This window comes from Trachypithecus francoisi, unplaced genomic scaffold (assembly GCF_009764315.1).
Source record: "Trachypithecus francoisi isolate TF-2019V2 unplaced genomic scaffold, Tfra_2.0 Lachesis_group13, whole genome shotgun sequence".
NCBI classification, from domain to species: Eukaryota; Metazoa; Chordata; class Mammalia; order Primates; family Cercopithecidae; genus Trachypithecus; species Trachypithecus francoisi.
Genome location: NW_022681458.1, coordinates 1,492,142 through 1,517,592, shown reverse-complemented (window position 1 = coordinate 1,517,592; position 25,451 = coordinate 1,492,142). Strand labels below are relative to the sequence as shown.

The 25,451-nt window shown below is 51.8% G+C and overlaps 1 protein-coding gene across 4 annotated transcripts in view; it reads right to left on the bottom strand.

The window, feature by feature from the left end:
- ANKMY1 (ankyrin repeat and MYND domain containing 1) overlaps positions 1–25,451 on the bottom strand; it is a 73,878-nt gene that overhangs the window by 9,833 nt on the left and 38,594 nt on the right. For 3 of the 4 annotated variants that reach the window (XM_033229623.1, XM_033229625.1, XM_033229626.1), the window contains 6 exons: positions 23,740–23,880; positions 22,775–22,915; positions 20,488–20,595; positions 18,751–18,882; positions 9,658–9,771; positions 9,167–9,332 (listed from right to left, as the gene is read on the bottom strand). In XM_033229623.1, coding sequence (XP_033085514.1) covers positions 9,167–9,332; positions 9,658–9,771; positions 18,751–18,882; positions 20,488–20,595; positions 22,775–22,915; positions 23,740–23,880 — 802 coding nt within the window. Of the gene's footprint in view, positions 1–9,166; positions 9,333–9,657; positions 9,772–17,861; positions 18,292–18,750; positions 18,883–20,487; positions 20,596–22,774; positions 22,916–23,739; positions 23,881–25,451 lie in introns of those variants that run through there. The other variant, XM_033229624.1, reaches the window with a different exon arrangement.

The window sequence follows — 25,451 nt, the reverse complement described above, 5'->3', positions numbered from 1 at the left end:
CCTGGCTAGTTTTTTGTATTTTTTTTAGTAGAGACGGGGTTTCACCGTGTTAGCCAGGATGGTCTCGATCTCCTGACCTCATGATCCGCCCGTCTCGGCCTCCCAAAGTGCTGGGATTACAGGCTTGAGCCACCGCGCCCGGCCTGTCTTTTCTGCTTTTGTGAAGAATGGCACTGGTATTTTGATAGGGATTGTATTGACCCTGTAGATTGCTTTTGGTGGTATGGTCATTTTCACGATATTAATTCTTCCAACTCATGAACATGGGATGTCTTTCCATGTTTTTGTGTGTTCTCTTCAATTTCTTTCATCAGTGTTTTATAGTTTTCCTTATGGAGATCCTTCACCTCTTCGGTTAAATTTATTCCTAAGTATTTTTTGTCGCTATTGTAAATGTGATTGCCTTCTTGATTTCAGTCTTGGCTAGGTCATTATTGGGGTATATAAATGCTACTGATTGTTTTGTCCTTCACTTTTGTAACCTGCAATCTTACTGAATTCATTTATGAAATCTAAGAGTGTTTTGGTGGAGTCTTCAGGTTTTTCTAGATATAGAATAATACCATCAGCAAAGAGGGACAATTTCACTTGCTCTTTTCCAATGTGGATGCCTTTTCTTTCCTTTGACTGATTCCTCTGGCTAGGACTTCCAGTACCAGGTTGAATGGGAGTGGTGAAAGTGGGCAACCTTGTCTTATTACAGTTCTTAGAGGAAAGGCTTTTAATTTTTTCCTATTATGATGATGTTAGCTGTGGACTTGTCATATATGACCTTTATTATTTTAAAGTATATTCCTTCTGTGCCTAGTTTCTTAAGAGTTTTTATCAGCTGGGCATGGTGGCTCATACCTGTAATCCCAGCACTTTGGGGGGCTGAGGCAGGCAGATCACCTGAGGTCAGGAGTTCGAGACCAGCCTGGCCAACATGGCAAAACTCCATCTCTACTAAAAATACAAAAAAAAAAAAAAAAGCTGGGCTTGGTGGCAGGTGCCTGTAATCCCAGCTACTCTGGAAGCTGAGGCAGGAAGAATTGCTTGAACCTGGGAGGCAGAGGCTGCAGTGAGCTGAGATCATGCCACTGCACTCCAGCCTGGGCGACAGAGCAAGACTCTGTCTCAAAAAAAAAAAAAGTTTTTATCATGAAGACTTGTTGAGTTGTATCTAGCGATTTTTCTGCATCTATTGAGATGGTTGTAAGGTTTTGTCCTTCATTCTGTTGATGTATCACATTTACTAATTTGCGTATGTTGAACTATCCTTGCATGTGAGGTATAAGCCTCACCTAATCTTTTGAAAGTGCTGTTGGATGTGGCTTACTAGTACTGTATGGAGAATTTCTGCATCTAGATTAATCAGGAATATTGACCTGTAGATTTTCTGCTTGTGTCCTTGTCTGCTTTTGATATCAGGGTGACACTGGCCTGATAGAATGAGTTAGGGAGAATTCCCTCCTCCTAAATTTTTTGGAATGGTTTCAGGAGGATTGGTATTAGTTCTTCTTTATATATTTGGTAGAATTCAGCTGTGAATCCATCTGGTCCTGGGCTTTTCCTTGTTGAGAGACTTTTTATTGCTGATTTAACCTTGCTACTCATTATTGGTCTGTTCAGGTTTTCTAGTTATTCCTCATTCCATCTTGGTAGACTGTATGTTTCCAGGAATTTATCCATTTCCTCTGGGTTTTCCAGTTTGTCATCTAGTCTCTGATGATCTTTTGTATTTCTGTGATATCAGTTGTAATATCTCCTTTTTCATTTCTGATTTTATTTACAGAGATTCATTTCTTCAAATAAGATATGAAAGGAGAAATTAATTCTCTCTTCTTGGTTAGTCTAGCTATCAGTTTACCAATCTTGTTTCCAACTTTTTAAAGAATCAACTTTTTATTTCATTGATTCTCTGTATTTTTTCTCTATTTCATTTAGTTCTGCTCTGATCTTTATTTACTTTCTAATTTTAGATTTGACTTGTTCTTGCTTTTCTAGTTTCTTGAGGTGCACTGTTAGATTGTTAGTTTGTAATCTTTCTAATTTTTTGCTGTAGGCATTTATTGCTATAAACTTCCCCTCTTAGCCCTGTTTTTGCTGTATCCCACAGGTTTTGGTATATTGTGCTTCCATCTTCGTTTGTTTCAATACATTTTTTTATTTCCATCTTAATTTCTTCATTGATTCAATATTTATTCAGAAACATGTTTAATTTCTGCTTGCAAATTTGTATACACATAGTTGTATAGATTTGTATATAAATATGTGTATAGTATACATATTTGAATAGTGTATGTATTTGTATAGTTTACAGAGTTTTTCTTGGCAGACTTCTCATTTTAGTCCATAGTGGTCTGAGACGATACCTGATATGATTTTGATTTTTTAAATTTGTTGAGATTTGTTTTGTTCTCTAACATATGGTCTATCCTGAAGGATGTTCCATGTGCTGATGAAAAGTATATTCTGCATTTGTTAGATAAAATGTTCTGTAAATGTCTGTGAGGCCCATTTGGTCTGATGTCCTGTTGCAATCCAATGTTTCTTTGTTTATCTTCTGTCTAGATAATCTGCCTAACGCTGAGAATGTGGTATTGAAGACCCCCATTATTATTGTATTGCAGTATATATCTGCCTTTAGATTAGTAATATTTGCTTCATGAATCTGGGTGCTCCAGTGTTGGGTGCATATATATTTAGGGTTGTAATATCCTCTGGCTAGACTGATCCGTTTAATGACTTTTTTTTTTTTACTCTTCCTGACTAAAAGTCCATTTTATCTGATATAAGTATACCTAGTTACTCCTGCTCACTACTGGTTTATGTTTGCTTGGAATATCTTTTTTCATCCCTTTATTTCAGTCTATATGTCTTTAATGATAAGGTGAGTTTCTAGTAAGCAGAATCATTTTTGGATCATGGATCATTTTTAATCCACTTAGCTATTCTATCTTTTAAGAGGATACTTTAATTTGTTAATGTTTAAGGTTACTCTTGATACCTAAGGCTTTGCTCCCATCATGTTGTTTTCTGGTTGTTTCATATACTTCTTCTTCCTTTCTTATAGTTTGGGATTGTGCTTTGGTGGGTTTCTGTAGTGGTAGCATTTGAGTTCTTTCTCTTCCTCCTTTGTATAACTACTTTGCCAGCGACTTTTATACTTTGGTGTGTTTTCATAATGGTAAACGTTGTCCTTTAACTTCTACGTTTAGGACTCACTTGAGCATTTGTAGAATTCGTCTAGTAGTAATGAATTACCTCAGCATTTGTTTGTCCAGGGGTGATTTTATTTGTCCTTCATTTATGAAAGATAATTTTGCTGGATATAGTATTCTTGGGTGACAGGGTTTTTTTCTTTCAGCATGTTGAATATACCATCCCATTCTCTTATGGCCTGTGAGGTTTCTGCTGATAAATCTGTTAGTCTTAAGGAATTTCCTTTATGGGTGACTAGACGCTTTTCTTTTGCTGCTTTTAAGATTTTCTTTGACTTTAGATGGTCTGCCTATAATGTGCCATGCAGAAGATCTTTTATTGTTGTATCTTCCTGTGGTTCATTTGAACTTCCTTTATCTGAATGTCTATATCTCTTGCTAGACTTGAGAAGTTTTCATCTATTATTTCATTAAATTAGTTTTCTTTAAAAAAAAAAACTATTTATTTTTAGAGATAGGGTCTTGCTGTGTCACCCAGGCTGGAGTACAGTGGCACAATCCTAGCCCACAGTAACCTCAAACTCCTGGGCCCAGCCTCCCAAGCAGCTAGGACTATAGGTGCATGCCATGATACCCAGCTATTTTTTTTCTTTTTTGTAGAGATAGGGTCTTGCTATATTGCCCAGGGTGGTCTCAAATTCCTGGCCTCAAGCAATCTTCCCACCTTGGCCTCCCAAAGCACTGGTATTATAGGTGTAAGCCACCACACCTGGCCCTAATTCATTAATACATTTTCTAATCCTTTGTTTCTTTGCCCTTAAGGATACCAATAATTTACAAATTTAGTTGCTTTATGTTGTCCTAAATATCATGAAGCCTTTGTTTATTTGTTTTTATTCTTTTATCTTTAACTTTTGTTTGATTGGATTATTTCAAAAGACCCGTCTTCAAGTTTTGAGATTTCCTCTGTCTCATCTAGTCTATTGTTGATGCTTTCAAATGTATTTTGTATTTCCTTCAACGAATTCTTTAGTTCCAGAATTTCTGTTTGGTTATTTTTTTAAATGTCTCTTTGATAAATTTCTCATTCATATCCTTAATTGTTTTTCTAATTTCTTTGTATTGTTTGTTCAATATTCTCTTCTATTTTAGATCCTTTAAAATCAATTATTTTGATTTTTTTTTTTTTTGAGACAGAGTCTCACTCTGCCACCCAGACTGGAGTGCAGTAGCATGATCTCAGCTCATTGCAGCCTCTGCCTCCCGGGTTCATCATTTCTCCTGCCTCAGCCCCACGAGTGACTGGGATTACAGGCATGCACCACCACACCCAGCTCATTTTTGTACTTTAGTAAAGACGAGGTTTCACCATGTTGGCCAGGCTGGTCTGGAACTCCTGACCTCAAATGATCTGCCTGCCTCAGCCTCCCAGTGTTGGAATTACAGGTGTGAGCCACCACACCTGGCCTAAAAATCAGTATTTCAAATTCTTTATCTGGGATCTCAAAAATTTCTTTTTGGTGGCCAGGCATGGTGGCTCACACCTGTAATTCCCAACACTTTGGGAGGCCGAGGCAGGCAGATCATCAGGTCAGGAATACAAGACCAGCCTGACCAACATGGTGAAACCCCATCTCTACTAAAAATACAAAAAAATAGCCAGGCATGGTGGTGCGCGCCTGTAATCCCAGCTACTCAGGAGGCTGAGGCAGGAGAATCACTTGAACCCAGGAGGCAGAGGTTACAGCGGGCCGAGATTGTGCCACTGCACTCCAGCCCACTTACATCCCTGTCTCAGATCACAGAAGTGCTCACTTCCCAGCACCAGCCACTGCCACCCAGGCCTTGCTCAGTTCCTACCCCCTGCTGTGGGAGCATACCTGGCTTGCTCCCGTACCAGCAGTGACAACTTGAGTTTCCATAATACTCCATAGTCCCAGGGCCCGTGGGTCCCAGGACAGAATGTAGTTTTCCAGAGGCTAGTTTTGAAAATGGTGACTTGCTGAGGCCACTTAGGTCTCAGAAAGGCTGTGGAACCCAGTGTAACCTTCCTTCCTGGAGCTCTTCCATCCCACAGCCTCCTGGAAGCTTCCTATATTAGCTTCAAGGGTTGGGAGCGTCAAGTGTCCTGCCAGGATTGCATGATTCCACGGTGAGGAGTGGCCACTAGAAATCTACCTCTCACCTCTTCCCTACACTGGGAATTCACTCCTGGTACCCAGCCGAAGCCAGTCAGAGAGGCTGCCTCTCCTCCTCCTCCCCCACTTTTGGTGTCCCCTGTCACTTCTCTGTTGAGTTCCAGCATTCTCTCTTGGATAAAGTACTTGGACTGTGACTGTCTATACACTGTTCTGGTTCTACTAAGTGGGGAAAGTGGGCATGAAATGCTTCTTATCAGCCATCTCGACCATCCCCCAACCAATTTCTTCTGATGAGATGCTGGCTAGCTGTTAATCTTACTGAGATTCCCTTGTAAGTTTTGAGTTATTTTTCTCTTGCTGCTTTAAATGTTTTCTCCTTGTCTTGGCTTTCAGTATTTTAACTCTGATATGTCTGTTTTACGAATCTCCATTTTACCCTCCTTGAAACTCCATTAAGCTTCCTAGATACATAAATTATTTTTAAATACATTTAGAAAGTTTTTATCCATCATTTCTCCAAACATTTTTCCTGCTCCTCTCTCTCTCACCTCCGCTTCTGGCACTCTAATTATATACATATTGGTGTGCTTGATGGTGTCCACTTTCCCCTGATGATCTCTTCATTTCTCATCATTCCTTTTTTCTCTCTTGTTGGTCTCCCACTTTTCTCTGAGGAGCTGTTCATTTTCCTTCATTCTTCTCCCTCGGGGCTGGATATTACTATCTGTTTGCTTATTTGGTTAGTGACCAGCTGGGTTAGTTGCGTGAAATCCATTTCTCTCCTGCAGTATAAAGTTTCTGATGCTCCTTCTCATGGAAGGCAGTCTTGGGTTTGTCCACAGTGACCCTAAGGAGACAGTGGTTTGGACAAGGATCTCTTTGACTGTCTCCTTCCATGACCATACACTCCTGTTTAGTTCTGATAATTGCTGGCTGACTGTTCATAATTTGCAACAGTGCCCTGGGTATAAATGGCTTCCTAGGCTGATCCAACTAGATCAGAGCTCATTGAAGGGATAGTTCCCAAGGTCCGTATTCAAGATTTGTTCTGACAACAGGAGGGCTCTTCCCAGCTATCTTTCCTCATTTGTCTTCGGCATACTTTATAGGTAATACAAACTATAGTATATAATTGCTGGCAGATGATAGTTTCACCTGTATTTCCAGTGAGTTTACCAATCTTCTTGATATTGCCCATCATCACCTCCAGTAATTCTTAGTGCACCACCTCCTGGCCATCTTGGAAGCTGAGCATAAGAATGGAGCCACCACCTCCTGGCCATCTTGGAGGCACACTAAGTCTGGAGCAATAGGAACTTAGCCTCAGCAACAGGTAGCTGGGGGCAGGATGAGAATTATTGACATCCATGCCCCCTTCTACTGGTATTCTTGGCTGTACCCGTCTGGAATAGAGTTTCTGCCTCCCTGAGCTGGGAGGGTGAAAAGGAAGGTAGATCTTGGTTTAATATCACAGACATTCTCTGTTCTTACTGAGTTTTAAAATATTTTATTGAATAAATGTTTCTTTATATGCTGTGTGCTCTTTAGATCAGTCCTTGGGGTGTGTGAGACTCATTACAACCACAGGAAGGCCTCTCCTGTCTCTCTCTTTTCTTAGTTTTCTCTAGCAATGAGCCATTCTATAGTTTAGTCTATCTCCAGAGAAATTACCAATCTCTTTCCCATTGCCTCTCAACATTAGGCTTGAAGTTGTCTTTGCTCTGTTAAAAATGAAGTCGGTTTCTTTGTGATGAGGTGTGAAGCTCACTGTTTTATGGTGTGTCTCTCCCCTGGGCAGAATCGCTGAGCCAAGGCTCTGGAGCTGGGGGTTGGGACAATGGGATACTTCTCCATAAGTGACACCCCCATTTTAGGATCTAATCTCTGATGGACAGGAGGAGGCAGTAGACGTGGGTCTTCTCAACTTGCCTCTCCCTGCCTGGTCCTCTGCCCATGGGCCAGTACAAGCCTGATTAGAACCCCAGTGTCCTCAGGGGTGTCATGCCCAAGGCAGAGCCTATATCCCCCAAGTGGGGCTCTACACAAATGGAGGCCTCACCTTGCAGGCACCCTGGCCATGAAGTAGCCTCAGCAAAGGTGCATCCATGTGTACTGGTGGGCGAGCCAGGTGGGGGGAAGTTTATGTTTGTGTCAAGGGGAGGTTAGTATGTGTGTGTGGGGGGGACATATTATGGGAGTGGCTTGTGGCTGTGTGCATGTGTGAGACATGGGTGGCAGTGGATGAGTTGGTCTGTAAGTGAGGGCGGGGGCTGGATAGGGCAGGTGTTGGGGTGGGGTGGGGGTTTATGCGAGGGTAGGCACATGTGTGACAGTACATAAGTGAGTTCGGGAGGTGGGTGTGGGGTGTCCATATGTGTGTGTAGATGTATGCAGACCGTGGTTGGGTGGGATGTGGGGAGGCAGTGTGCTGTGTGGGTGGGGACAGGCATGTGTGTGGGTAGGTGTGCAGATAACTGTGGGGTGGGGCTGAGGGATTTCAGGGCATACATGCTGGGGAGTGTGCAAGTGTGTGGGTGGGCATGTGGCTGGTAAATATTTGTGGGGACATAAGCATGCGATGTGGTTTGGATGTGTGTCCCCTCCAAATCTCATGTTGAACTGCGGGCCCCCTGTGGGAGGTGGGGTCTGGTAGGAGGTGACCGGATCGTGGGGATGGATCCCTCATGAGTAGCTTGGTGCCATCTCCTTGGGGACGAGTGAGTTCTCAGTTAGTTTACATGAGAGCTGGGAGTTTAGAAGAGCCTGGGACACCCCCACCTTCTCTCTCTCCCTCCCTCTCTTGCCACGTGATGGACAGGCTTCCCTTCACCCTCCACCGGGAGTAGAAACTCCGAGGTCTCTCCAGAAGCAGATGCTGGTACCGTACTTCCTGTGCAGCCTGCAGAACCACAAGCCTATTAAACCTCTTCTCTAATTACCCGGTCTCAGACGTTCCTTTACAGCAACACAAACGGACTAACAGCATGTGGAAGTGTGTGGGGCGGAGCACTGTGTGCTGGGAACGCATCTGGGGAGTTGCTTAGTGGGGGACTGTGTGGGACTGTAGGGGGCTACTGCATGCTAAGGACTCAGTGTGGAGGGTAGGATCAGCAGGTTCCTGTGTGTGTGTGCACACATGTTAACATGCGACAGGTTTTTATGTGAGGAGAGGATGGGTGTGGGTGTCAGTGTGTATGGATGTGTAAGGGGTCTGTGTGTGCAAGGTAGACATAAGTAGGTAAACGTGGGGTGGGAACATGAGGGGCTATGTGGGGTGGGGGTGAGTAGGTGGGTGGGGATGTGGGGGTGGGGAGTATGTGGGAGTGGGGTGACCACGTGGTGGGGTGGGTATGTGGAGGTGACCAGGTGGGTGGGGGTGGTATGTGGGGGTGGGTACATGGGGGAGTAGACATCAGTAGATGGATGGTACGTTTGTGGGGTGGGTGCATGTGGGGAGCTGGGGACATGTGGGGGTGTGCAGGATGCACCCTGTAGGGGTATGATGATGCAGGGGAGCACCATCCCAGGCCTCAGGCCCACATGCCCTGTGCTGGGTGGACTGGAACTCCCGACATGGCTCCCGCAGCAGTGCCTAATCCTCTCCTGGGCATGGGGCCCCTCTGACCTGGGCCCTGGCCCTAGGCCACCAACGCCGCTTCCCAGGGGAACCTCCCCAGTCCAGACCCCTCTTCTCAATCTCTCCTGCACGAGCTCCTTGGAGGACGTGACACAAAGGGGCTGGGCCAAGCCAAGCTGATGAGCCCAGCCCCAGGAAGCCCCCTCCAGAGCCCCAGGGGGTCCAGATCTCCAGGGATCACAGCCCCAGGCATGAGGCCGGAACCCTGCCCTGTGGAGCAGAGCAGAACGGGGCCCACTGCTCACCTCTCTTGCACAGGTACAGCCACGTGGGGTCCCACTGGCTCTCCTTGGCAAAGACAGCCTGCCGTAGCTGTAAGCCCATGTACTCCAGGAGCCGCTTCCGTGCCAGGAACGTCTCGCGCTCTGCCGGCATCAGCGTGTGGAAGGGGCAGTGGGCAATCTTCCGGTCCTGCACACAGCGCCAGGGTCACCACAGGGTCCCGGGCTCGCCCCTCACTGCGGGGGTGAATCTGGGTGATCGAGGGCCCCTCTCGGCTCTTATGATGTATAACTGAGGACGAACCCTGACAGACACACAAAGCTGGGAGCACACACAGCTGCACCTGGCATGGGCTCGGCACTTCGGGGGGTTTGCCTCTGCAGCCAAGGGGCCGCTCTGGGGGAGGCACTAGGAACCTTGAGCCCAGCTTTGCCCCAGAGGAGCTAATGCCCCAGCCGGAGTCCTGCACATGACCCACACTCCCCTCCTTCCTCACAGGAGGCTCACCACCTACCTGGAAGAATCTGAAGTAGCCATAGTCCACAGCTGTGCCCACCGCCACCTTCTCCCCCTGTCTGAGCGTCACCGGCTTCAGAATGTCGGCCCCGTGATCGATGAGTCGGTCAATCTGTGGAGAACAGAACCAGGTCACACACGCAAGGACATCCTGGCTGCTGGGAGCAGTGAAGCACCGCCTGAGGAGGGCCACGGTCACCTGCAGTCCCCACTGAGGCCACCCTTGCAGGTGTGCAGCAGTGCCCATGAAACGAACGGGGAGAGGGAGACGGAGACAGGGCTGACCTCATGGACAAGGAGTTGGGGCTGAGCCTCGCCCTAATGATGTCACAGTGAAGTCAAGGGTAGGCCACGCCTCGGGGAGCCCTCCCTGACACCCGACTCCCAGCACCATAGAATCAATGGAGTCTGTGAAGTCCGTTACAGTCCTGCTCCCCTCAGGCTGCCAGTGACATAAGGGCAGACACCAGGCAGCTCTTGTCCTTCATCAGATCCCAGCACACCATGGTGGTGCTCAACAAGACAGCGAGTGCACGTGTATGCCTATATGTAGGTGTGTGCAGGGCGGGGGGCCAGTGCGTGTGCATGCATGGGTATGTGTATGTGTGTTCATGGCTGGGTGGGTGTGAGTGTGCCTGTATGTAGGCAGGTGTGTGCATGTGTATGGATGTGTGTGTGTGCATGTGTGGGGCTAGTGGGTGTGTGTGGATATGTGCATGCATGTTCATAGGTGGGTAGGTGTGAGTGTGCCTGCATGCATGTAGGTGTGCAGTGTGGGTGTGTGCACATGCATGTGTGAGTGTCTGTGCATGAGTGGGGGCTAGTGTGTGTGCATGCATGAGTAAGGGCACACATGTATGTCTGAGTGCAAACATGCCTGACAAATGTGTGAATGCATGAGCCTGTGTGCACGTGTGCCTGATTTGTGGCAAACATATGACAGCAATGGTCTCTGGCCCAACAGGCACAACAATCCCATCCAAAGCAAGGATCATCTAAAGAGGCTGCCCCTTCTGACATGGGAGGAGGAGGCAAGTTCTATCACGGGGCCTGGCAGGCTCAGGGCAGCCCGTGTGAGTGGATGAAAACCAGGCCGTCATCTGGGAAAGGCTCACTGCTGTGTGCATGGGGGCCTTGCTAGCCAAATGCAAGCAGGGCCATGATTCGGTGAAACACAATTCCCCCAGCGAGATCCCCACTCTCTGTGACATGCATAACACACATTCCACACAAACACAGCAACGTGCTTTCCCAGCAACACACGAGAACAATGCCCTGGGCATGGCACCAGGCACAGTGCGGGACGGCGGAGCGGCCAATGCCACCAACACCAGTGGCCAGCCTGGCCTGCAAGGCTGACTCCCTGGTGCATGGGGGCATGGGTGGAGTTTATACACAGATTCCTCAAGGCCAAGTGAGGCCAGGCAAGGCATACGCCAGGCACAGGAGGCGGCTGTTTTCCACTGCTCCCGAGGATAGAGCCACCCAGATCCACCCATGACACCCCCGTGTTCTTGACTCTCCTTCCTGCTGAAGCCATGATAACATGCCAAAAACCCCACGAGTCGGTTCCCTGCTGGACATGCCTCCGAGGCCCCCCCACCTCATCAAATCTTTTTCAGGAAAGGTGGGCAGACGGTGGGTGAGCGAGGGCTGCCACAGGTGCTCGGTGATGGACAGGTGGGTGGACGATGGATCAACCCTTCCCTGCCCAATGTTGCTGGGGGGCTTGTCAGCCCACCCCCATCCCCCAAGTGTTGTCTTTGTAGGGCACCCAGGCCTCACTCAGTCCTGGCACTGGGACAGCTTCTCTGGACAGCTCTGCCTGGGTCGTGATGCAGCCACCCTTCCCCACCCCGCCCCTGGGCTCCCAGGACTGGCCAATCGGCAGCAGCTGGGATTCACCTCTTAGTCTCACCCTGCTGAGCACCTTCTCCCCTCTGGCCAAACATCATTCCTGGGAACTTCTGCATCCCCACAGCTCCCATGTCTCCACAGACCCCTCCACACCGACCCCAACCCCGGGAGTCACTGGGGACAACCAGCCCCAGCAGGGTGTGCAGTGTGGGCTTTGGCCTGGGGCTTTCTCAACCTAGGTCCCATATCCTCACCCCTTCCTCTCCCGCCACAGCCCCTCCCCATCTGCTGACCTGCCTGTCTCTCACCAGGAGTATCTTCCAGCCCTGGCCCTGGCTGCCCGGGGTGACCGCCTCATCCACAGTGAGAACTGAGATACACTTTGCTGTCCCTGTGCTAAACCATTCACTCGCCAACACTCCCTTCCAGACCCTCACCTCCCAAGCACCCCCATCTGAACTTTGACATCATTGCCTCCACCTCACCCACCAGGCACTCTGCCTCACCTCCATGGCACAATGACCCCATTCCCCTGCTGAGGCTCCCCAGGCATGCCCTTGGCTGCAGCTAGCTAACCTCGCCCCTCCATCCCTGGAGCCCGCCTCTCCAGTGGCCCTGTGCTCCTTGTCTCTTCAGACCCCAGCAGCATCAGCACACTCCCGGAACCGGCCCTGCCCGGGGGGCTCCGCCTCTGAGACCACAACCCCTGCTGAACAGCACTGGGAGGGAAGGCTGGGACCTATCCGGTAAGAGGAAGGGGCGGCCTGAAGCTGACCAGCCCGGCGTGTGTCTCTGAGGAGTTTGTCAGGACCAGTGGGCTTGAACACGGAACCTTCAGTCGGACTTGCTCTGCTCTCAAATTAAGGAAATTTGGGGCCCCATATCTAAGCAGAGCCTGCCCAGTGAGAGGAGCTAGAAATGTTCGTGAGAACACGATTTTGTCCCCTGGAGGCCACAGAAAAGACAGTGAGGGAGGGACTTTCTAAAGTTCCCCTAGCTGATGAAAGCTCCTTTCTGCAGTAGTTTTTCTCCAAACACTGCTAACCTATGTTCTGGCAGCCCCTTCCTTGGCCGTTCAAAGACAAATGTGGAACTCATGCCTGGTGCTGCAGCCATCCACATGGCGGGGCCTGGGGAGTCAGGGGGGCCCGGAGCTTGAGCTTCACGCGTTCATTTACGGGACAATCTTTAGAAAGTTTAGTATGAGAATATTAAGGAGGCCTGGGGACCCCAGACCCTCAACGAGCTCCACCTCAGGCCTGTGCGTCCCACGTGCTCACCACGGGCAGAGGCCAAGAACAGCAGCCAAAGAGAAAGGAGAAGACTGAAAACGCCGAAGCCATGTGTGGGTTCGCTTGGGTCCCCTAAAAAGGTAAGTTGAAGTCCTAACCCCCAGGATCTGTGAACATGACTTTATTTGGACATAGGGTCGTTGCAGATGATCAAAGTAACATGAGGCACTTAGGGTGGTAGGTGGTCCAGTATGACCATTGTCTTTTGAGAAGGGATGTTTGGCTGCAGAGACAGGCATGCATGCAGGAGAACACCATGAGCTGAGCAGGGCAGAGTTGGCCAGCCAGCCCCCAGAAGCCACGGCGAGGTCTACACCAGGGTCTACCCCAGGGTCGCAACCCTGCAACACCACGACCGTGGCCTCCACCTTCCAAGACCAGCTCACTTCTGTGGCTTAAGCTGCCCAGGCTATGGTCTGCTGCAGCAGCCACAGGCGTGCCAGAGGAAGAGCCCCTGAAACAAGGTTCTACCACAGCCTGAACAGCAAGACGTGGTGGGAGATGGAGGCGTCGCCAGGACCTAGGCAGCCCAGGCCTCCAGCAGAAGGGTCCTGCAGCACCATTGTTTACGTTACCCCACAAGCCAGGGCACCCCTAGGGTTTCAGGGACTCCATGGACTCAGATCCCACGAAAGCATAAGAGAAAAGCACCAGATTTTCCAGGAGGCTACGGAAAAGTATTTCTGAAAGTTCCTAGCTGAAACTAGAAAACTCTTTTTTTTTTTTTTTTTTGAGACAGAGTCTTGCTCTGTCACCCAGGCTGGAGTGCAGTGGCCGGATCTCAGCTCACTGCAAGCTCTGCCTCCCGGGTTTACGCCATTCTCCTGCCTCAGCCTCCCGAGTAGCTGGGACCACAGGCGCCCGCCACCTCGCCGGGCTAGTTTTTTGTATTTTTTAGTAGAGACGGGGTTTCACCGTGTTAGCCAGGATGGTCTCGATCTCCTGACCTCATGATCCACCCGTCTCGGCCTCCCAAAGTGCTGGGATTACAGGCTTGAGCCACCGCACCCGGCCCGAAAACTCTTAGAAGAAAACATAGGAAGAATCTTCACGACATTGAATTTGGCAACGATTTCTGGGCTATGACACTAAAGGCAAAGGCAACAAAAGAAAAAATAGACAAGCTGGACTTCATGAAAATTAAAAACTTTCGTATATCAAAATATTTGTAAATTACATATTTGATAAGGGATTAACATCTAGAATATATAGAAATGTCCTAAAACTCAACAATAATAATGAAGATTCAAAAATTGCCGAAGGAGTTGAACAGACATTTCTCCAAATAAGATACACAAATGGCCAATAAGCACATGAAAGATGTTCAACATCACTCATCATTAGGGAAATACATATCAAAACCACAATGAGAAGGCTGGTGGGGGTGACTTCCACCTGTAATCCCAGCACTTTGGGAGGAAAAGACAGACGGATCGCTTGAGGCCAGGAGTTTGAGACCAGTCTGGCCAACATAGCAAAACCCCATCTCTACTAAAAATACAAAAATTGGCTGGGTGCGGTGGTGGGTGCCTGTAATTCCAGCAAGAATCACTTGAACCCGGGAGGTGGAGGCTACAGTGAGCCAAGATCACATCACTGCACTCCTGCCTGGGCGACAGAGTGAGACTCTGTTTAAAAAACAAACAAAATACCACCTCGCATCCATTAGGAATGGCAACTATCAAAAAAACAGAAAATAGCATGTATTGGTGATAGTCTGGAGTGACTGGAACCCTGTTCACTGTTGGTGAGAACATGAAACAGTGCAGCTGCCGTGGAAACAGTACGGAGGTTCTTCAAAACATTAAACATACGGCTGGGTGCGGTGGTTCAGGCCTGTAATCCCAGCACTTTGGGAGGCCGAGGTGGGAGGATCATTTGAGGTCAGGAGTTCAAAGATCAGCCTGACCAACATGGTGAAATCCCGTCTCCACTAAAAATATAAAAATTAGCTGGGTGTGGTGGCACACACCTGTAATCCTAGCTACTCAGGAGGGTGAGGCAGGAGGATTGCTTAGACCTGAGAGGCAGAGTTCGCAGTGAGCTGAAATCACACCTCTGCACTCCAGCCTGGGCGACAGAGTGAGACTCTGACTCAAAAAAAAAAAATTAAACATAGAATGATTATACCATAGGACTCAGCCATCCCACTTTCAGGCAAGTTCCCAGAAGAACTAAAAGTGGGCTCTTGAAGAGAAACGTGTCCATTCGTGCCACTAGCGGCATTCCTCACAACAGCTCAAACGTGGAAGCAGTCCAAAATGTCCATCAAGAGAGAAACGGAGAAGCCAGATGTCGTCCATGCATCCTGGGGGATATCACTCAGCCTTGAAAAGAAAGGAAATCCTGACACCAGCTACCCCATAGATGAACCTTCAGGACAGGGTGCTGAGTAAAAGCCAGTCACAAAAAGAACAAGTACTGTGTGCTTCCATGTATGTGGGGCGTTTCACATTCACAGACAGAAAGTAGAATGGCCAGAGGCCGGGGGTGGGGAATGGGAGTGAGTGTGGAATGGAGACAGAGGCTTTGTTTTGCAAGATGAAGCAGCTCTGGAGAGGGAGGGTGATGACGGCTGCACAGCAATGAGAACAGACTTACCACAATATGCACACCTGCAGTGGTTAAGATGGTAAACTTTGTGTTATAGGTATGTTACCGTAATGTTTTTGAAAGGCAAAACATTATAGGTATGTTACCGTAATGTTTTTTGGCAAACAAAAAGTAATAATGAAAAAAAATTTTTTCCATAGCCAACCTGATAAAATCCTCATGGCAAGCTGCAAAGGAAGGGGTGCTCCCTACTTTGGAAAAGGACAGCTACCAGAAATGTACAGAAGGCACCGCAGAAACGGTCCCCTGGCATCAGGAACATGCTGGGATGTTGTCACTCAAGTGGAACCTGGCTCAGGCAATGAGGAAAAGGGAAACAGATTTAAAATACTGTAAAGAGGCCAGGCGCGGTGGCTCACTCCTGTAATCCCAGCACTTTGGGAGGCCAAGGCGGGCGGATCACCTGAGGGCAGGAGTTAGAGACCAGCCTGGCCAACATGGCAAAACCCCATCTCTACTAAAAATACAAAAATTATCTGGACTTGGTGGCAGGTGCCTGTAGTCCCAGCTACTTGGGAGGCTGAGGCAGGGGAATTGCTTGAACCTGAGAGGCAGAGGTTGCAGTGAGCCGAGATTGCACTACTGCACTCCAGCCTGGGCGACAAGAGTGAAACTCCGTCTAAAAAAAAAAAAATTGGAAAGGAAGAGACAAATCCAAAGGGATGAGTTGGGGAACTCTTAAACTAACAGAAATTCAGTCCATTAAGCAGACTATAGGACCCTGATAGAAGTCACTCCAGAAAGAGGTAAGAGAATCCACATAGAGATAACAAAAGCGAATCAAATTCTGCCATATTAGTGTTTTTACAACTGGCTGATGGCATACAGATGATAAAAAATGTTTTTATATTTTATAAATAAAAAATAGGGGGCACTGGGGAGCCCCTTAAACCCAGACAAGGTGCTGGGAGTCCCCTAACCCCGGACAAGGCACTGGGGCACCCCCAACCCCTGACTAAGTGCTGGGAGCCCCATAACCCCAGACGAGGCGCTGGGGAGCCCCCAACCCCAGACGAGGCACTAGGAGCCCCCTAACCCCAGACGAGGCACTAGGGGAGCCCCCAACCCCTGACAAAGTGCTGGGAGCCCCGTAATCCCAGACGAGGCACTGGGGAGCCCCCTAATCCTGGACACAGTGCTGGGAGCCCCCCAACCCCGGACGAGGCGCTGGGGAGTCCCCTAACCCTGGATGAGGCACTGGGGAGCCCCCTAATCCTGGACGAGGTGCTGGGAGCCCCCAACCCCGGACAAAGTGCTATTCCGTACGTTCAAGACACATCTTCCAATCAGCGTCCACACACAACAACGCTGCCCCCTGAGCTGCCTCTTCCGTCTCGTGTCCTTTTCCTGTTCACTCAGACTTCGATGAACGAGAGACTGGTCATCAATCCTGGGCCCCATGAAGCTCAGAAAGCACATCAGGGGCCCCTCCCAGCCCCCAGGTCCAGAAATGGTGCCAACTATCCACACACACTGTTTCATTCCATCCTCTGCCGCCTACGGAAAGCTGACCACGGCGTCCCTGCATAGTCTATCCCAGACAGAACAGCGTCTTAGGAAGGAGGACAGGAGCCTTAAAATCAGATCTGGAAACAGCATCTCAACAGTCTCAGTTCTTTCAAGTAAAGCTACCCTTTTGTGGCGTCAAACAACCTTCCAGACGTCCCCTCTTCCAGACACCTGAGTCTCGCCCCCCTTCCAGACGCCTGAGTCTCGCCCCCCATTCCAGACGCCTGAGTCTCGCCCCCCTTCCAGATGCCTGAGTCTCGCCCCTCCTTCCAGATGCCTGAGTCTCGCCCCCCTTCCAGACGCCTGAGTCTCGCCCCCCTTCCAGATGCCTGAGTCTTGCCCCTCCTTCCAGATGCCTGAGTCTCGCCCCCCCTTCCAGACGCCTGAGTCTCGCCCCCCTTCCAGACACCTGAGTCTCGCCCCCCTTCCAGATGCCTGAGTCTCGCCCCCCATTCCAGACGCCTGAGTCTCGCCCCCCTTCCAGATGCCTGAGTCTTGCCCCTCCTTCCAGATGCCTGAGTCTCGCCCCCCCTTCCACACGCGAGTCTCCTCCCCGCTTCCAGACGCCTGAGTTTCGCACCCCCTTCAAGACGCCTGAGTCTCGCCCCCGCTTCCAGACGCCTGAGTCTCGCCCCCCCTTCCAGACGCCCGAGTCTCGCCCCCACTTCCAGACGCGAGTCTCGCCCCCGCTTCCAGACGCCTGAGTCTCGCCCCCGCTTCCAGACGCCCGAGTCTCGCCCCCACTTCCAGACGCGAGTCTCGCCCCCGCTTCCAGACGCCTGAGTCTCGCCCCCCCTTCCAGAAGCCTGAGTCTCGACCCCTCTTCCAGACGCCCGAGTCTCGGCCCCGCTTCCAGACGCCTGAGTCTCGCCCCCTTCCTGCTTCCCCCTTTCTCCCTCAGACAGGTAAGAACCAAAGTGTGTATTAAGATGGATTGAGGAAAGCAAGCTCGTGGCTGGTGCCCACACCGGGCGCAGGACGGGCTGGCACAGGCAGAGGGCAGCAGGCAGCAGGCCACAGAGGGAGGCCCTGCCTGAGCCGAAGCCACCGAGAGTTCCTGGAGCCACGTGGGAGGGACACTCGAGGACCGTGCCTAGGGCTCAAGACAGAAGATGCCTCCAGTGCGGGCAGGACTTCCCGAGTGTGAGCTTCCACCCAAGAAAGCCGCTCCCTGTGGCCAGGGGACAATGCCCCACGGCCCTGCCCAGCAGCTGTGTGGACCATTGAGAAAGCCAGGATTGTGCAGCTGGACCACGGTGAGGCCTATGTGTATCCTGAATCCTATTTTCACTGAGACAAACTTCAGGGAACCTTTCTGTCTGGTCTGTTGAGTGGATCTGCCACCTCATATTTTTTAAGGCCTGTAAAATATTAAAAGCAGACAACATTCTGTCTTTTCTCCACTATTTAGACCACCAAGGCTTGGAGAACACAGAACAAATGATACACTGCCTGTCAGGAATGAGAGTCAGGCAGAGAAGTCCACAAGGGCCCCACTACCAGAGCCCCCACTCCCCATGCTCAGGGCCAGCCCACATCACACTCCTCCCTCCCCCCACCCAGGACCACCCACCCTCCCGTCCCCCTCACCAGGGCCACCCACCCTCCTGTCCCCCTCACCAGGGCCACCCACCCTCCCGTCCCCCTCACCAGGGCCACCCACCCTCCTGTCCTCCTCACCAGGGCCACCCACCCTCACACCCCTCACCAGGGCCACCCACCCTCCTGTCCCCCTCACCAGGGCCACCCCAACCTCCCGCCCCCTCACCAGGGCCACCCCCCCCGCCCTCACCAGGGCCACCCCCTCCCCCCGGCCTTACCAGGGCCAGCCTTCCGTCCACGCTTCTCTGGTGCTCATAGGTCAGGTCACAGGCAACACACAGGGCGCTGCCCAAGCCTTTGGTCAGGGGCAGGTTGGGGTCCGCTCCGTGGGTCAGGAGCTCCTTCACAACCTGGACACACACAGACAGGCTCATCAGTGGCCGCCATGTCACCTCCCCTGACAGCGGGTAAGTCCCCAGAGCTGGGCCACTCCAGAACTAACCCCTGAAAGCAGGAGCTTCACGGAGGCCACTGCTGGCTTTTCCCATAGATCCTTCCCACGGTGGGTCCTGCTGTTGGCCTGCCCCACAGAGGATGACGCTGGGCGGGGAGGGGTCCCACGTCTGGTCTGTTAGGGAGGAGCTGGAACTCCACCCAGGTGGGCCGGTTCCAGCACCTTCTCTGTCCCCTGACAAAATGGGGACTCTCCAGTGTGGTCCCAGCTCCCGCCTTGCTCTCCAGCCCTGGACAGAGCCAAGCCCAGGGGCCAGTGCCCCCAGCACAGGGTTAGGGGCACATCTGCCTGGTGCCCAGGCTGTCTGCCTCTGCCCCGGAACACCAGTGTCACCGTGACCACTCGGCCAGATGCAGAATGAGGCACACCTCCCTTCTCCCTACTCTGCCCAGCCACCAGCTCAGATTCCACCAAGGAAGGACAGCCGTGGCCAGACACGGGTCCTTAAGTGTTTGGCTCTCACAAGCTTCTGCCCCTCAAAACAAAGCTTTCTTCCCTCCACACCCTTGCCTCTAACAGGACCTAGCCCTGAGCTAGGACCCCACATGACTTATTGAATGGATGTCTCTGTGCAGGACAGAAGGAAACAGGGAGCAGAGATGCTGGCCTCTGCAGAAGCACCTGGAAGCCCCATTCTGCATCAGCTTTTACAAATTGTATGAATGCCTTCAGCTTTTTCAGACCTCTGCTGAAATGTCACCTCATCTGAGTAGCATTTCATGCCACCCTGCTAATGTAGCCTACCTTCCCATCATTCTCCATCCCCTCACCAAGCTTTATTTTCTTCATAATACTCATCATTTCCTGAAATTGTGTTACATACTAGTTTATGGTCTGGCTCCTCCAACTAGAATATAGGATCCTTGAGAGCAGAGACTGTTTAATTCAACACCTAGTGCTAGAATGGTGCCTGCCAGGTACAAAGCAGATGCTCAGTAAATAACAGTTACATGATAGACAGATGAATGGATGAATGGGTGGATGGTAGATCCTTCCATCTGGGTGAATGAAGGATGATGATGTCTAGGTAGGTGGGTGGGTGGGTGGATGGATGGATGGATGGATGGATAAATTGATGAATGAATGGATGGGTGAACGGTTGAGTGGATGGATGAGTGGATAGGTAGTTGGGTTGATACATCAGTGATTGGTTAAAAGGATGGATGTATAGATGGATGGATGAGATGATGAATAAGTGGGTGGGTGGTTGGGTGGAAGGATGGATGAATGGATGAGTGGAAGGTAGATGGACAGGTGAGTAGATGGATAAGTGGATGAGAAGTTGGATGGATAGATGGATGGATGAATGGAAGAATGGGTGGATGGGTAGACAGGTGAGTGGAAGAGTGAGTGAATGGGTAGTTGGATGGACAGATGGGCAGATGGATAGATGGATGGATGGATAAATGGCCAACAACTTCAAATCCCAATGACTGGTGGGGTGGGCATTAGAGATGGAAACACATAGGTGCTCAGATCTGTGGGTGCAGAACATGCTCACCAGGTCATTCCCACTGGCAATGGACAGGGAGAGCGGGGAATGGCCACTCCATAGCAGGTTAGGATTTGCTCCGTGGGATAGAAGGAGCCGGACTATGTCCCTGGCACACTGGTTGGGGAGAAAGGCAGAAACATGACAAGTTAGAGAGGCACCCCCACCCCTAAGGAGCACCTAACAGTAGTCATTAATTTAAATGCCATTAAATCAATGTAGTCACTCAACGGCACTTCCTCCCAACCATTACCTTGCCTGGCACAAGGTGTTCAAAATTGTGGATGGAAGGATGGATGGATAGGTGAATGGGTGGGGAGGTGGATGGAGCTTCAAATGGAGAAGATATTTTCTAAGCATTCATCATTTCCAAATGAAAACTAGGAGGACATTGATGCATAAGTTGATTTAACATTTGTTTTCAAAGGACAAGGGACAGTCTGGACCACATGACCACGTGGCAGGTCCTGGCATACAGCAGGTGTGACTGGAGGAGCACCTCCTCCACCAGGGCTCAGTGACCGTAGAGGATGGCCTGAGTGTAAAGAGCCCCACCCTCAGCTGGTGGAGCACTCTCTGCACCAGGAGGGCAGCCCCGTCCATGCCCTCCCTGCCTCCTGCCCTCCTCCCCCATCCATGCCCTCCCTGCCTCCCTGACTCCTCCCCGTCCCTGTCCTCCCTCCCTGGCTCTCTGCTCTCCCCACTGGTCTTGCCCTCCCTTCCTCCCTGCCCTCCTCCCCCCATCCTTGCCCTCCCTCCTTCCCTGCTTGCCTCCCCACATCCTTGCCCTCCCTTCCTCCCTACCTTCTGCCTCCCTACCTGCCTCCTGCCCTCCTCCCCCATCCCTGCCCTCCCACCTCTGACTCCTCCCTGGGAACCCCTCTGCTTTCCTTCCATTCTCCCATCCTTGCTCCCCTGTCAGAATGTCCCATTGTGCAACCCTCAGCTGCTCCCTTCTCTGCCTCCTCTTCTCCCAGAAGTGTTCACTAGGACCTGACCTCTGCGACTTCTCCTCCCCCACTGCAAGGACTCTTCTCTGGCCCAGCTTCCTCTCCCAGTGGTCTGCTGGGACTGTGCTCCTCAGATGTGGCAGACCCCATGTCTGGCTGGCCCAACCACCACGCACACTCCCCTTTCCCGCAGCCTTGCTGGCCAGGCCAAGAGGTACCCACAGAAGTCTGCTGAGGGGCTCCTGGGAAAGTGACCCCCTTTCCCCTCCCTTCTGGGATATAGATGTGATGGCTGGACTGCTGCAGCCGTCACGCCCACAGCACTGAAGTGTCACCCGCTGGTCTGTCACAACGACAGTGCCACATTCAGTGTCTCTTTTTATTTCCCCAAAACTTTTCCAAACTGTCATCAGGACACAAGTGTGCGAGCAGAAGGCCCACGGCGGGACCTTGACCAGCTGCCTTCTTGGAGCCTCACTGTTCGTTCCTAACGTGGGTTCCTGCCAACCCCTCGTCTAGTCAGGGCAGAGCGCCTGGCTCCAAGAAGACCCCCAATAGACCTGCTGCTTCTCGCCACCCTCCAAGGAGGCTCTGACCAGACAGGGGTGTTCTGAAGCAGGCAGGCCTGTCAGTGCCCCCACCTCCCTGTCTGCCCATCCCCTTCCCAGTGTCACCCACATGCCCACTCGCACACATGGCTCTCCTGCACACTCATCCTCATGCTCATGTCAGGACCTCACAAGTTACCACCTTGCTGAAGGCGCAGGATCATTCATTTCATTTGTAAATGGGTAAACTGAGACTCGGTGTGCCATGTGCTCCGTGGCCAACTGGCTTGGGCTGCACGTGCTGCCACATGGCAAAGCTCAGACTTGGCCTCAGTTTCCCCACATCCACCCCAGCCGCTGGGCATCCTCGCAGTGGTTCCCACACCCAACTTGGTAGGAATTAACCCCTAAGGCAGGCAGGAGGCAGCGGCCACAGGGCCAGCAGGGCACCACCCAGGGCTCTGGAAGATGAGCCCACTGTGGGGTCCTGAGTCAGAGACACAGGAAGGTGACAGAAGGGGGTTGGCAGCACCAGGTGGTCACAGCCCAGGCCAGAGGCTCCTAAACATGTCTGACCAGGACCTGTGGTAAGAAGTAGACACACGCGTGCGTGTGTGCTCGTGAGTGTGAAATCCCATCCTCCCGCCTTGCCTTGCTTCCCTCCCCATCCTTCCATGCTCCCCGGCTTCTGCCTAAGACTCAGCATGAGAACACGTGCTTCCGGGGGGCACAAGGCCCTGGAAGGTGGCCCCACTGCTGGGCAGCCCTGTGTCCCCGCCAGGCCCTGGCTGCCCTCACCTTGTTGTCGTCCTCCCGCTCGCAGGCCATGTGCAGAGCCGTCCTGCCCCCCTCCTTGGGGAGGGGCGTGTCCACGCTGTAGTAGGCTTGGGGAGGGCCTGGCTCGTTGCTGAGCTTCAGACTTGAGGGCAGTAGATCCAGCTGTGTAAAACGGAGGGCTCCGCCAGCGCCCACGAACCTGCCGTGTGCCCACAGGAAGGCAAACGGAGCAAGGGAGCTTCCTCCCCAGACTGCGGGTCTGGAGTCTCACCCTGCGAAACCCTCTTGGAGGCAGATGCCTGACTTTCTTCGAGCCTGTCCCCTGCATGCCTGTCCCTGATACCCCAACATCCACAGGGGTCAGAGCCACTCTGTGCCCTCCCCTCCCGGGTCCCCCATGCGGTGAGCTGTGCACACCCACATCTAGCATGTATGTGTGCTCAATGGCTTCTGCTGTGTGCCGGCAACTGGACAAGGCTCTAGAGCACAAAAAGGAAAGCCTCAGAGCTCCTAACCTCAAGGGGCTCAACTCCTTGTACAGGAAGACATGGCCTCATGGCCCATGACTGGGGGTCTTTTGCAGTTTGGTAGGGCCTGGTGGGACAAGCTGGCTTTGGCCTGCCTTTGGAGGAGGCCCTGGGGACATGGAACTGGCCTCTGTCTGCAATTATGAACCTTCCGAAAGGCACGAGATGGAGTTATCTGCAAAAGGTCCTCATGGGGACCCGCATGCTCTGTGGACTGCCTGAAGAATCAAGTTCTTAACTCATTCCAACCAATCATGTTTGCCTCCTGATATCAGAACAAGCTCACTGACTAAGGCTGTCATCTGGACGAGTTGTTTCTATGCAGGATCTCCACTGCCTGGGCCCCAAGCCAGGAGGCCCGTCATGCTCGGCGAGCACAGGCTAGGCATAGTGTGCGAATCCATCCAGGCACACCTGGCCAAGGCCCCATACCCCGACCGCTGGTCACGAGGCACACACCTTGCCGGGCTTGTAAGTGCCGTCCTTGTCAGATGCCTTGGCATCCACATCGGTGATGGCATGCAGCAGCAGCTCCACGATCTGTACCCCCTCCTCCCCAGGAAGGGCGGCAGCGATGTGGAGTGGTGTCAGGGTGCCCAGCTGCAGAGGAAACACCGGGATGGGCAGTGAGGCACGTACTCGTGGGGAGAGACAGGCGAGGCACCTGGGGGGCCCAAATGCCAGGGACATGGCTGAGACTCCGAGGGCACCATTCTCAGCCTCACCTGCCCCACAATGTGCAGGACACTGGTCCCTGAAGGCAGCCTGGGAAAAGCTCCCAACACGCTGAGCAAGCCACACGTGTTGCTTCCAACGCCTAATACACCTGTCTGCCAGGGCCGCAGGCAGGAAGTCCCACCCTGAACCAGTGCGATTTTAAGCCATTGTCCACACTCTCCTCTGAGAAAAGCCCCTCCCTGCCCTGCCAGGCCCACCACATTAACGGCCGTGCAGCTCCTGAGTGACCTCCCGACTCCAGCCCCTGACCTGTCCATTCTCCACGCAGTGTCCCCGGCCATCAGCTGGCAGCATCCATAGAGGCCACTGCTGTGCAGCAGCGACACAGGTGTTCGCAGGGGCCCTGGCCTCTAGAGCCGGCTCTGCTGTCCTAAGGGAGAGCCCGGCTGGGAACAGACACTGGGCTTTAGGTCAAGGGATGCTTCCCAGTCCCTTGAAGACCAGCCTTGCTCAAACAGGAAAGAGAAAAGAACCCAGGAGGGACCCCTGACGGGGAGACAGGTGAGCCTGGATGGTGGGAAGAGTCACCAGCCAGAGGAACTTGGGGAGAGCAGCTGGGTGTGCCCATGCATGCCCATCCACCAGTGACCCAGGGAGATGGCCGGGGCATCTGAGGCAGAGGGCAGGGTAGGTTCCAGGCAGCTGCTGACTCCCAGGAACAACAGAACTCTCCCAGCTTGACAGCAGCCCCTGGGACCCCCACACAGCCCAACACCCACAGCCTCAAGCATGACCAGGGCCAGCAGCATCCACCCCCAGCAGAGACATGTGGCGAGAGGAGAGAAACAGGAATACAATGCAGGCATCGCCTGATGTTGGGGAGGCCGGTGCTGCAGTCGACAATCTACTGACCCCAGAGGGACGCAGACCTAAGCAGGCAAGGGGATAATGGGCAGCCCACTGCTCCACTGTAACTGCAGCCCAGGCCATCAGGAGGCGCATGGGGCCGTGCATCCACGACAGTCAGCCAGAGGCCACACCCTCCTTACATGTCATGTCAACCCTAAAACAGCAGCAGCAACAGCAACAAGTGAGCTAGTAACAGAACCAACCCAGCTGAAGGGTGAATCGGGAAATGATTAAGCTGAGGAAATTCCCCAAAACAGCAGAAGCACAAAGACATAGAAAACACTCCAAAACAAAATCAGGGGACATGAGAGAGCGAGCTGGAGTTCTAACATCTCTCAGGTAGGAGCTCCAGGACAGTAGGGAGAGCACAATGGAGAGAAATACTAGACAAATAATGTGAGAAAATTTCACAGACCCACAGCTCTGACCCAGTGCTAAGGTGACTTAAGGAGGAAGAGAATCAAAGACACAGGAGTCGGGGGCATCCCACTCCTCATTAAGTCCCACAAGTTCCGGAACACAGGAGTCGGGGGCATCCCACTCCTCATTAAGTCCCACAAGTTCCGGAACACAGGAGTCGGGGG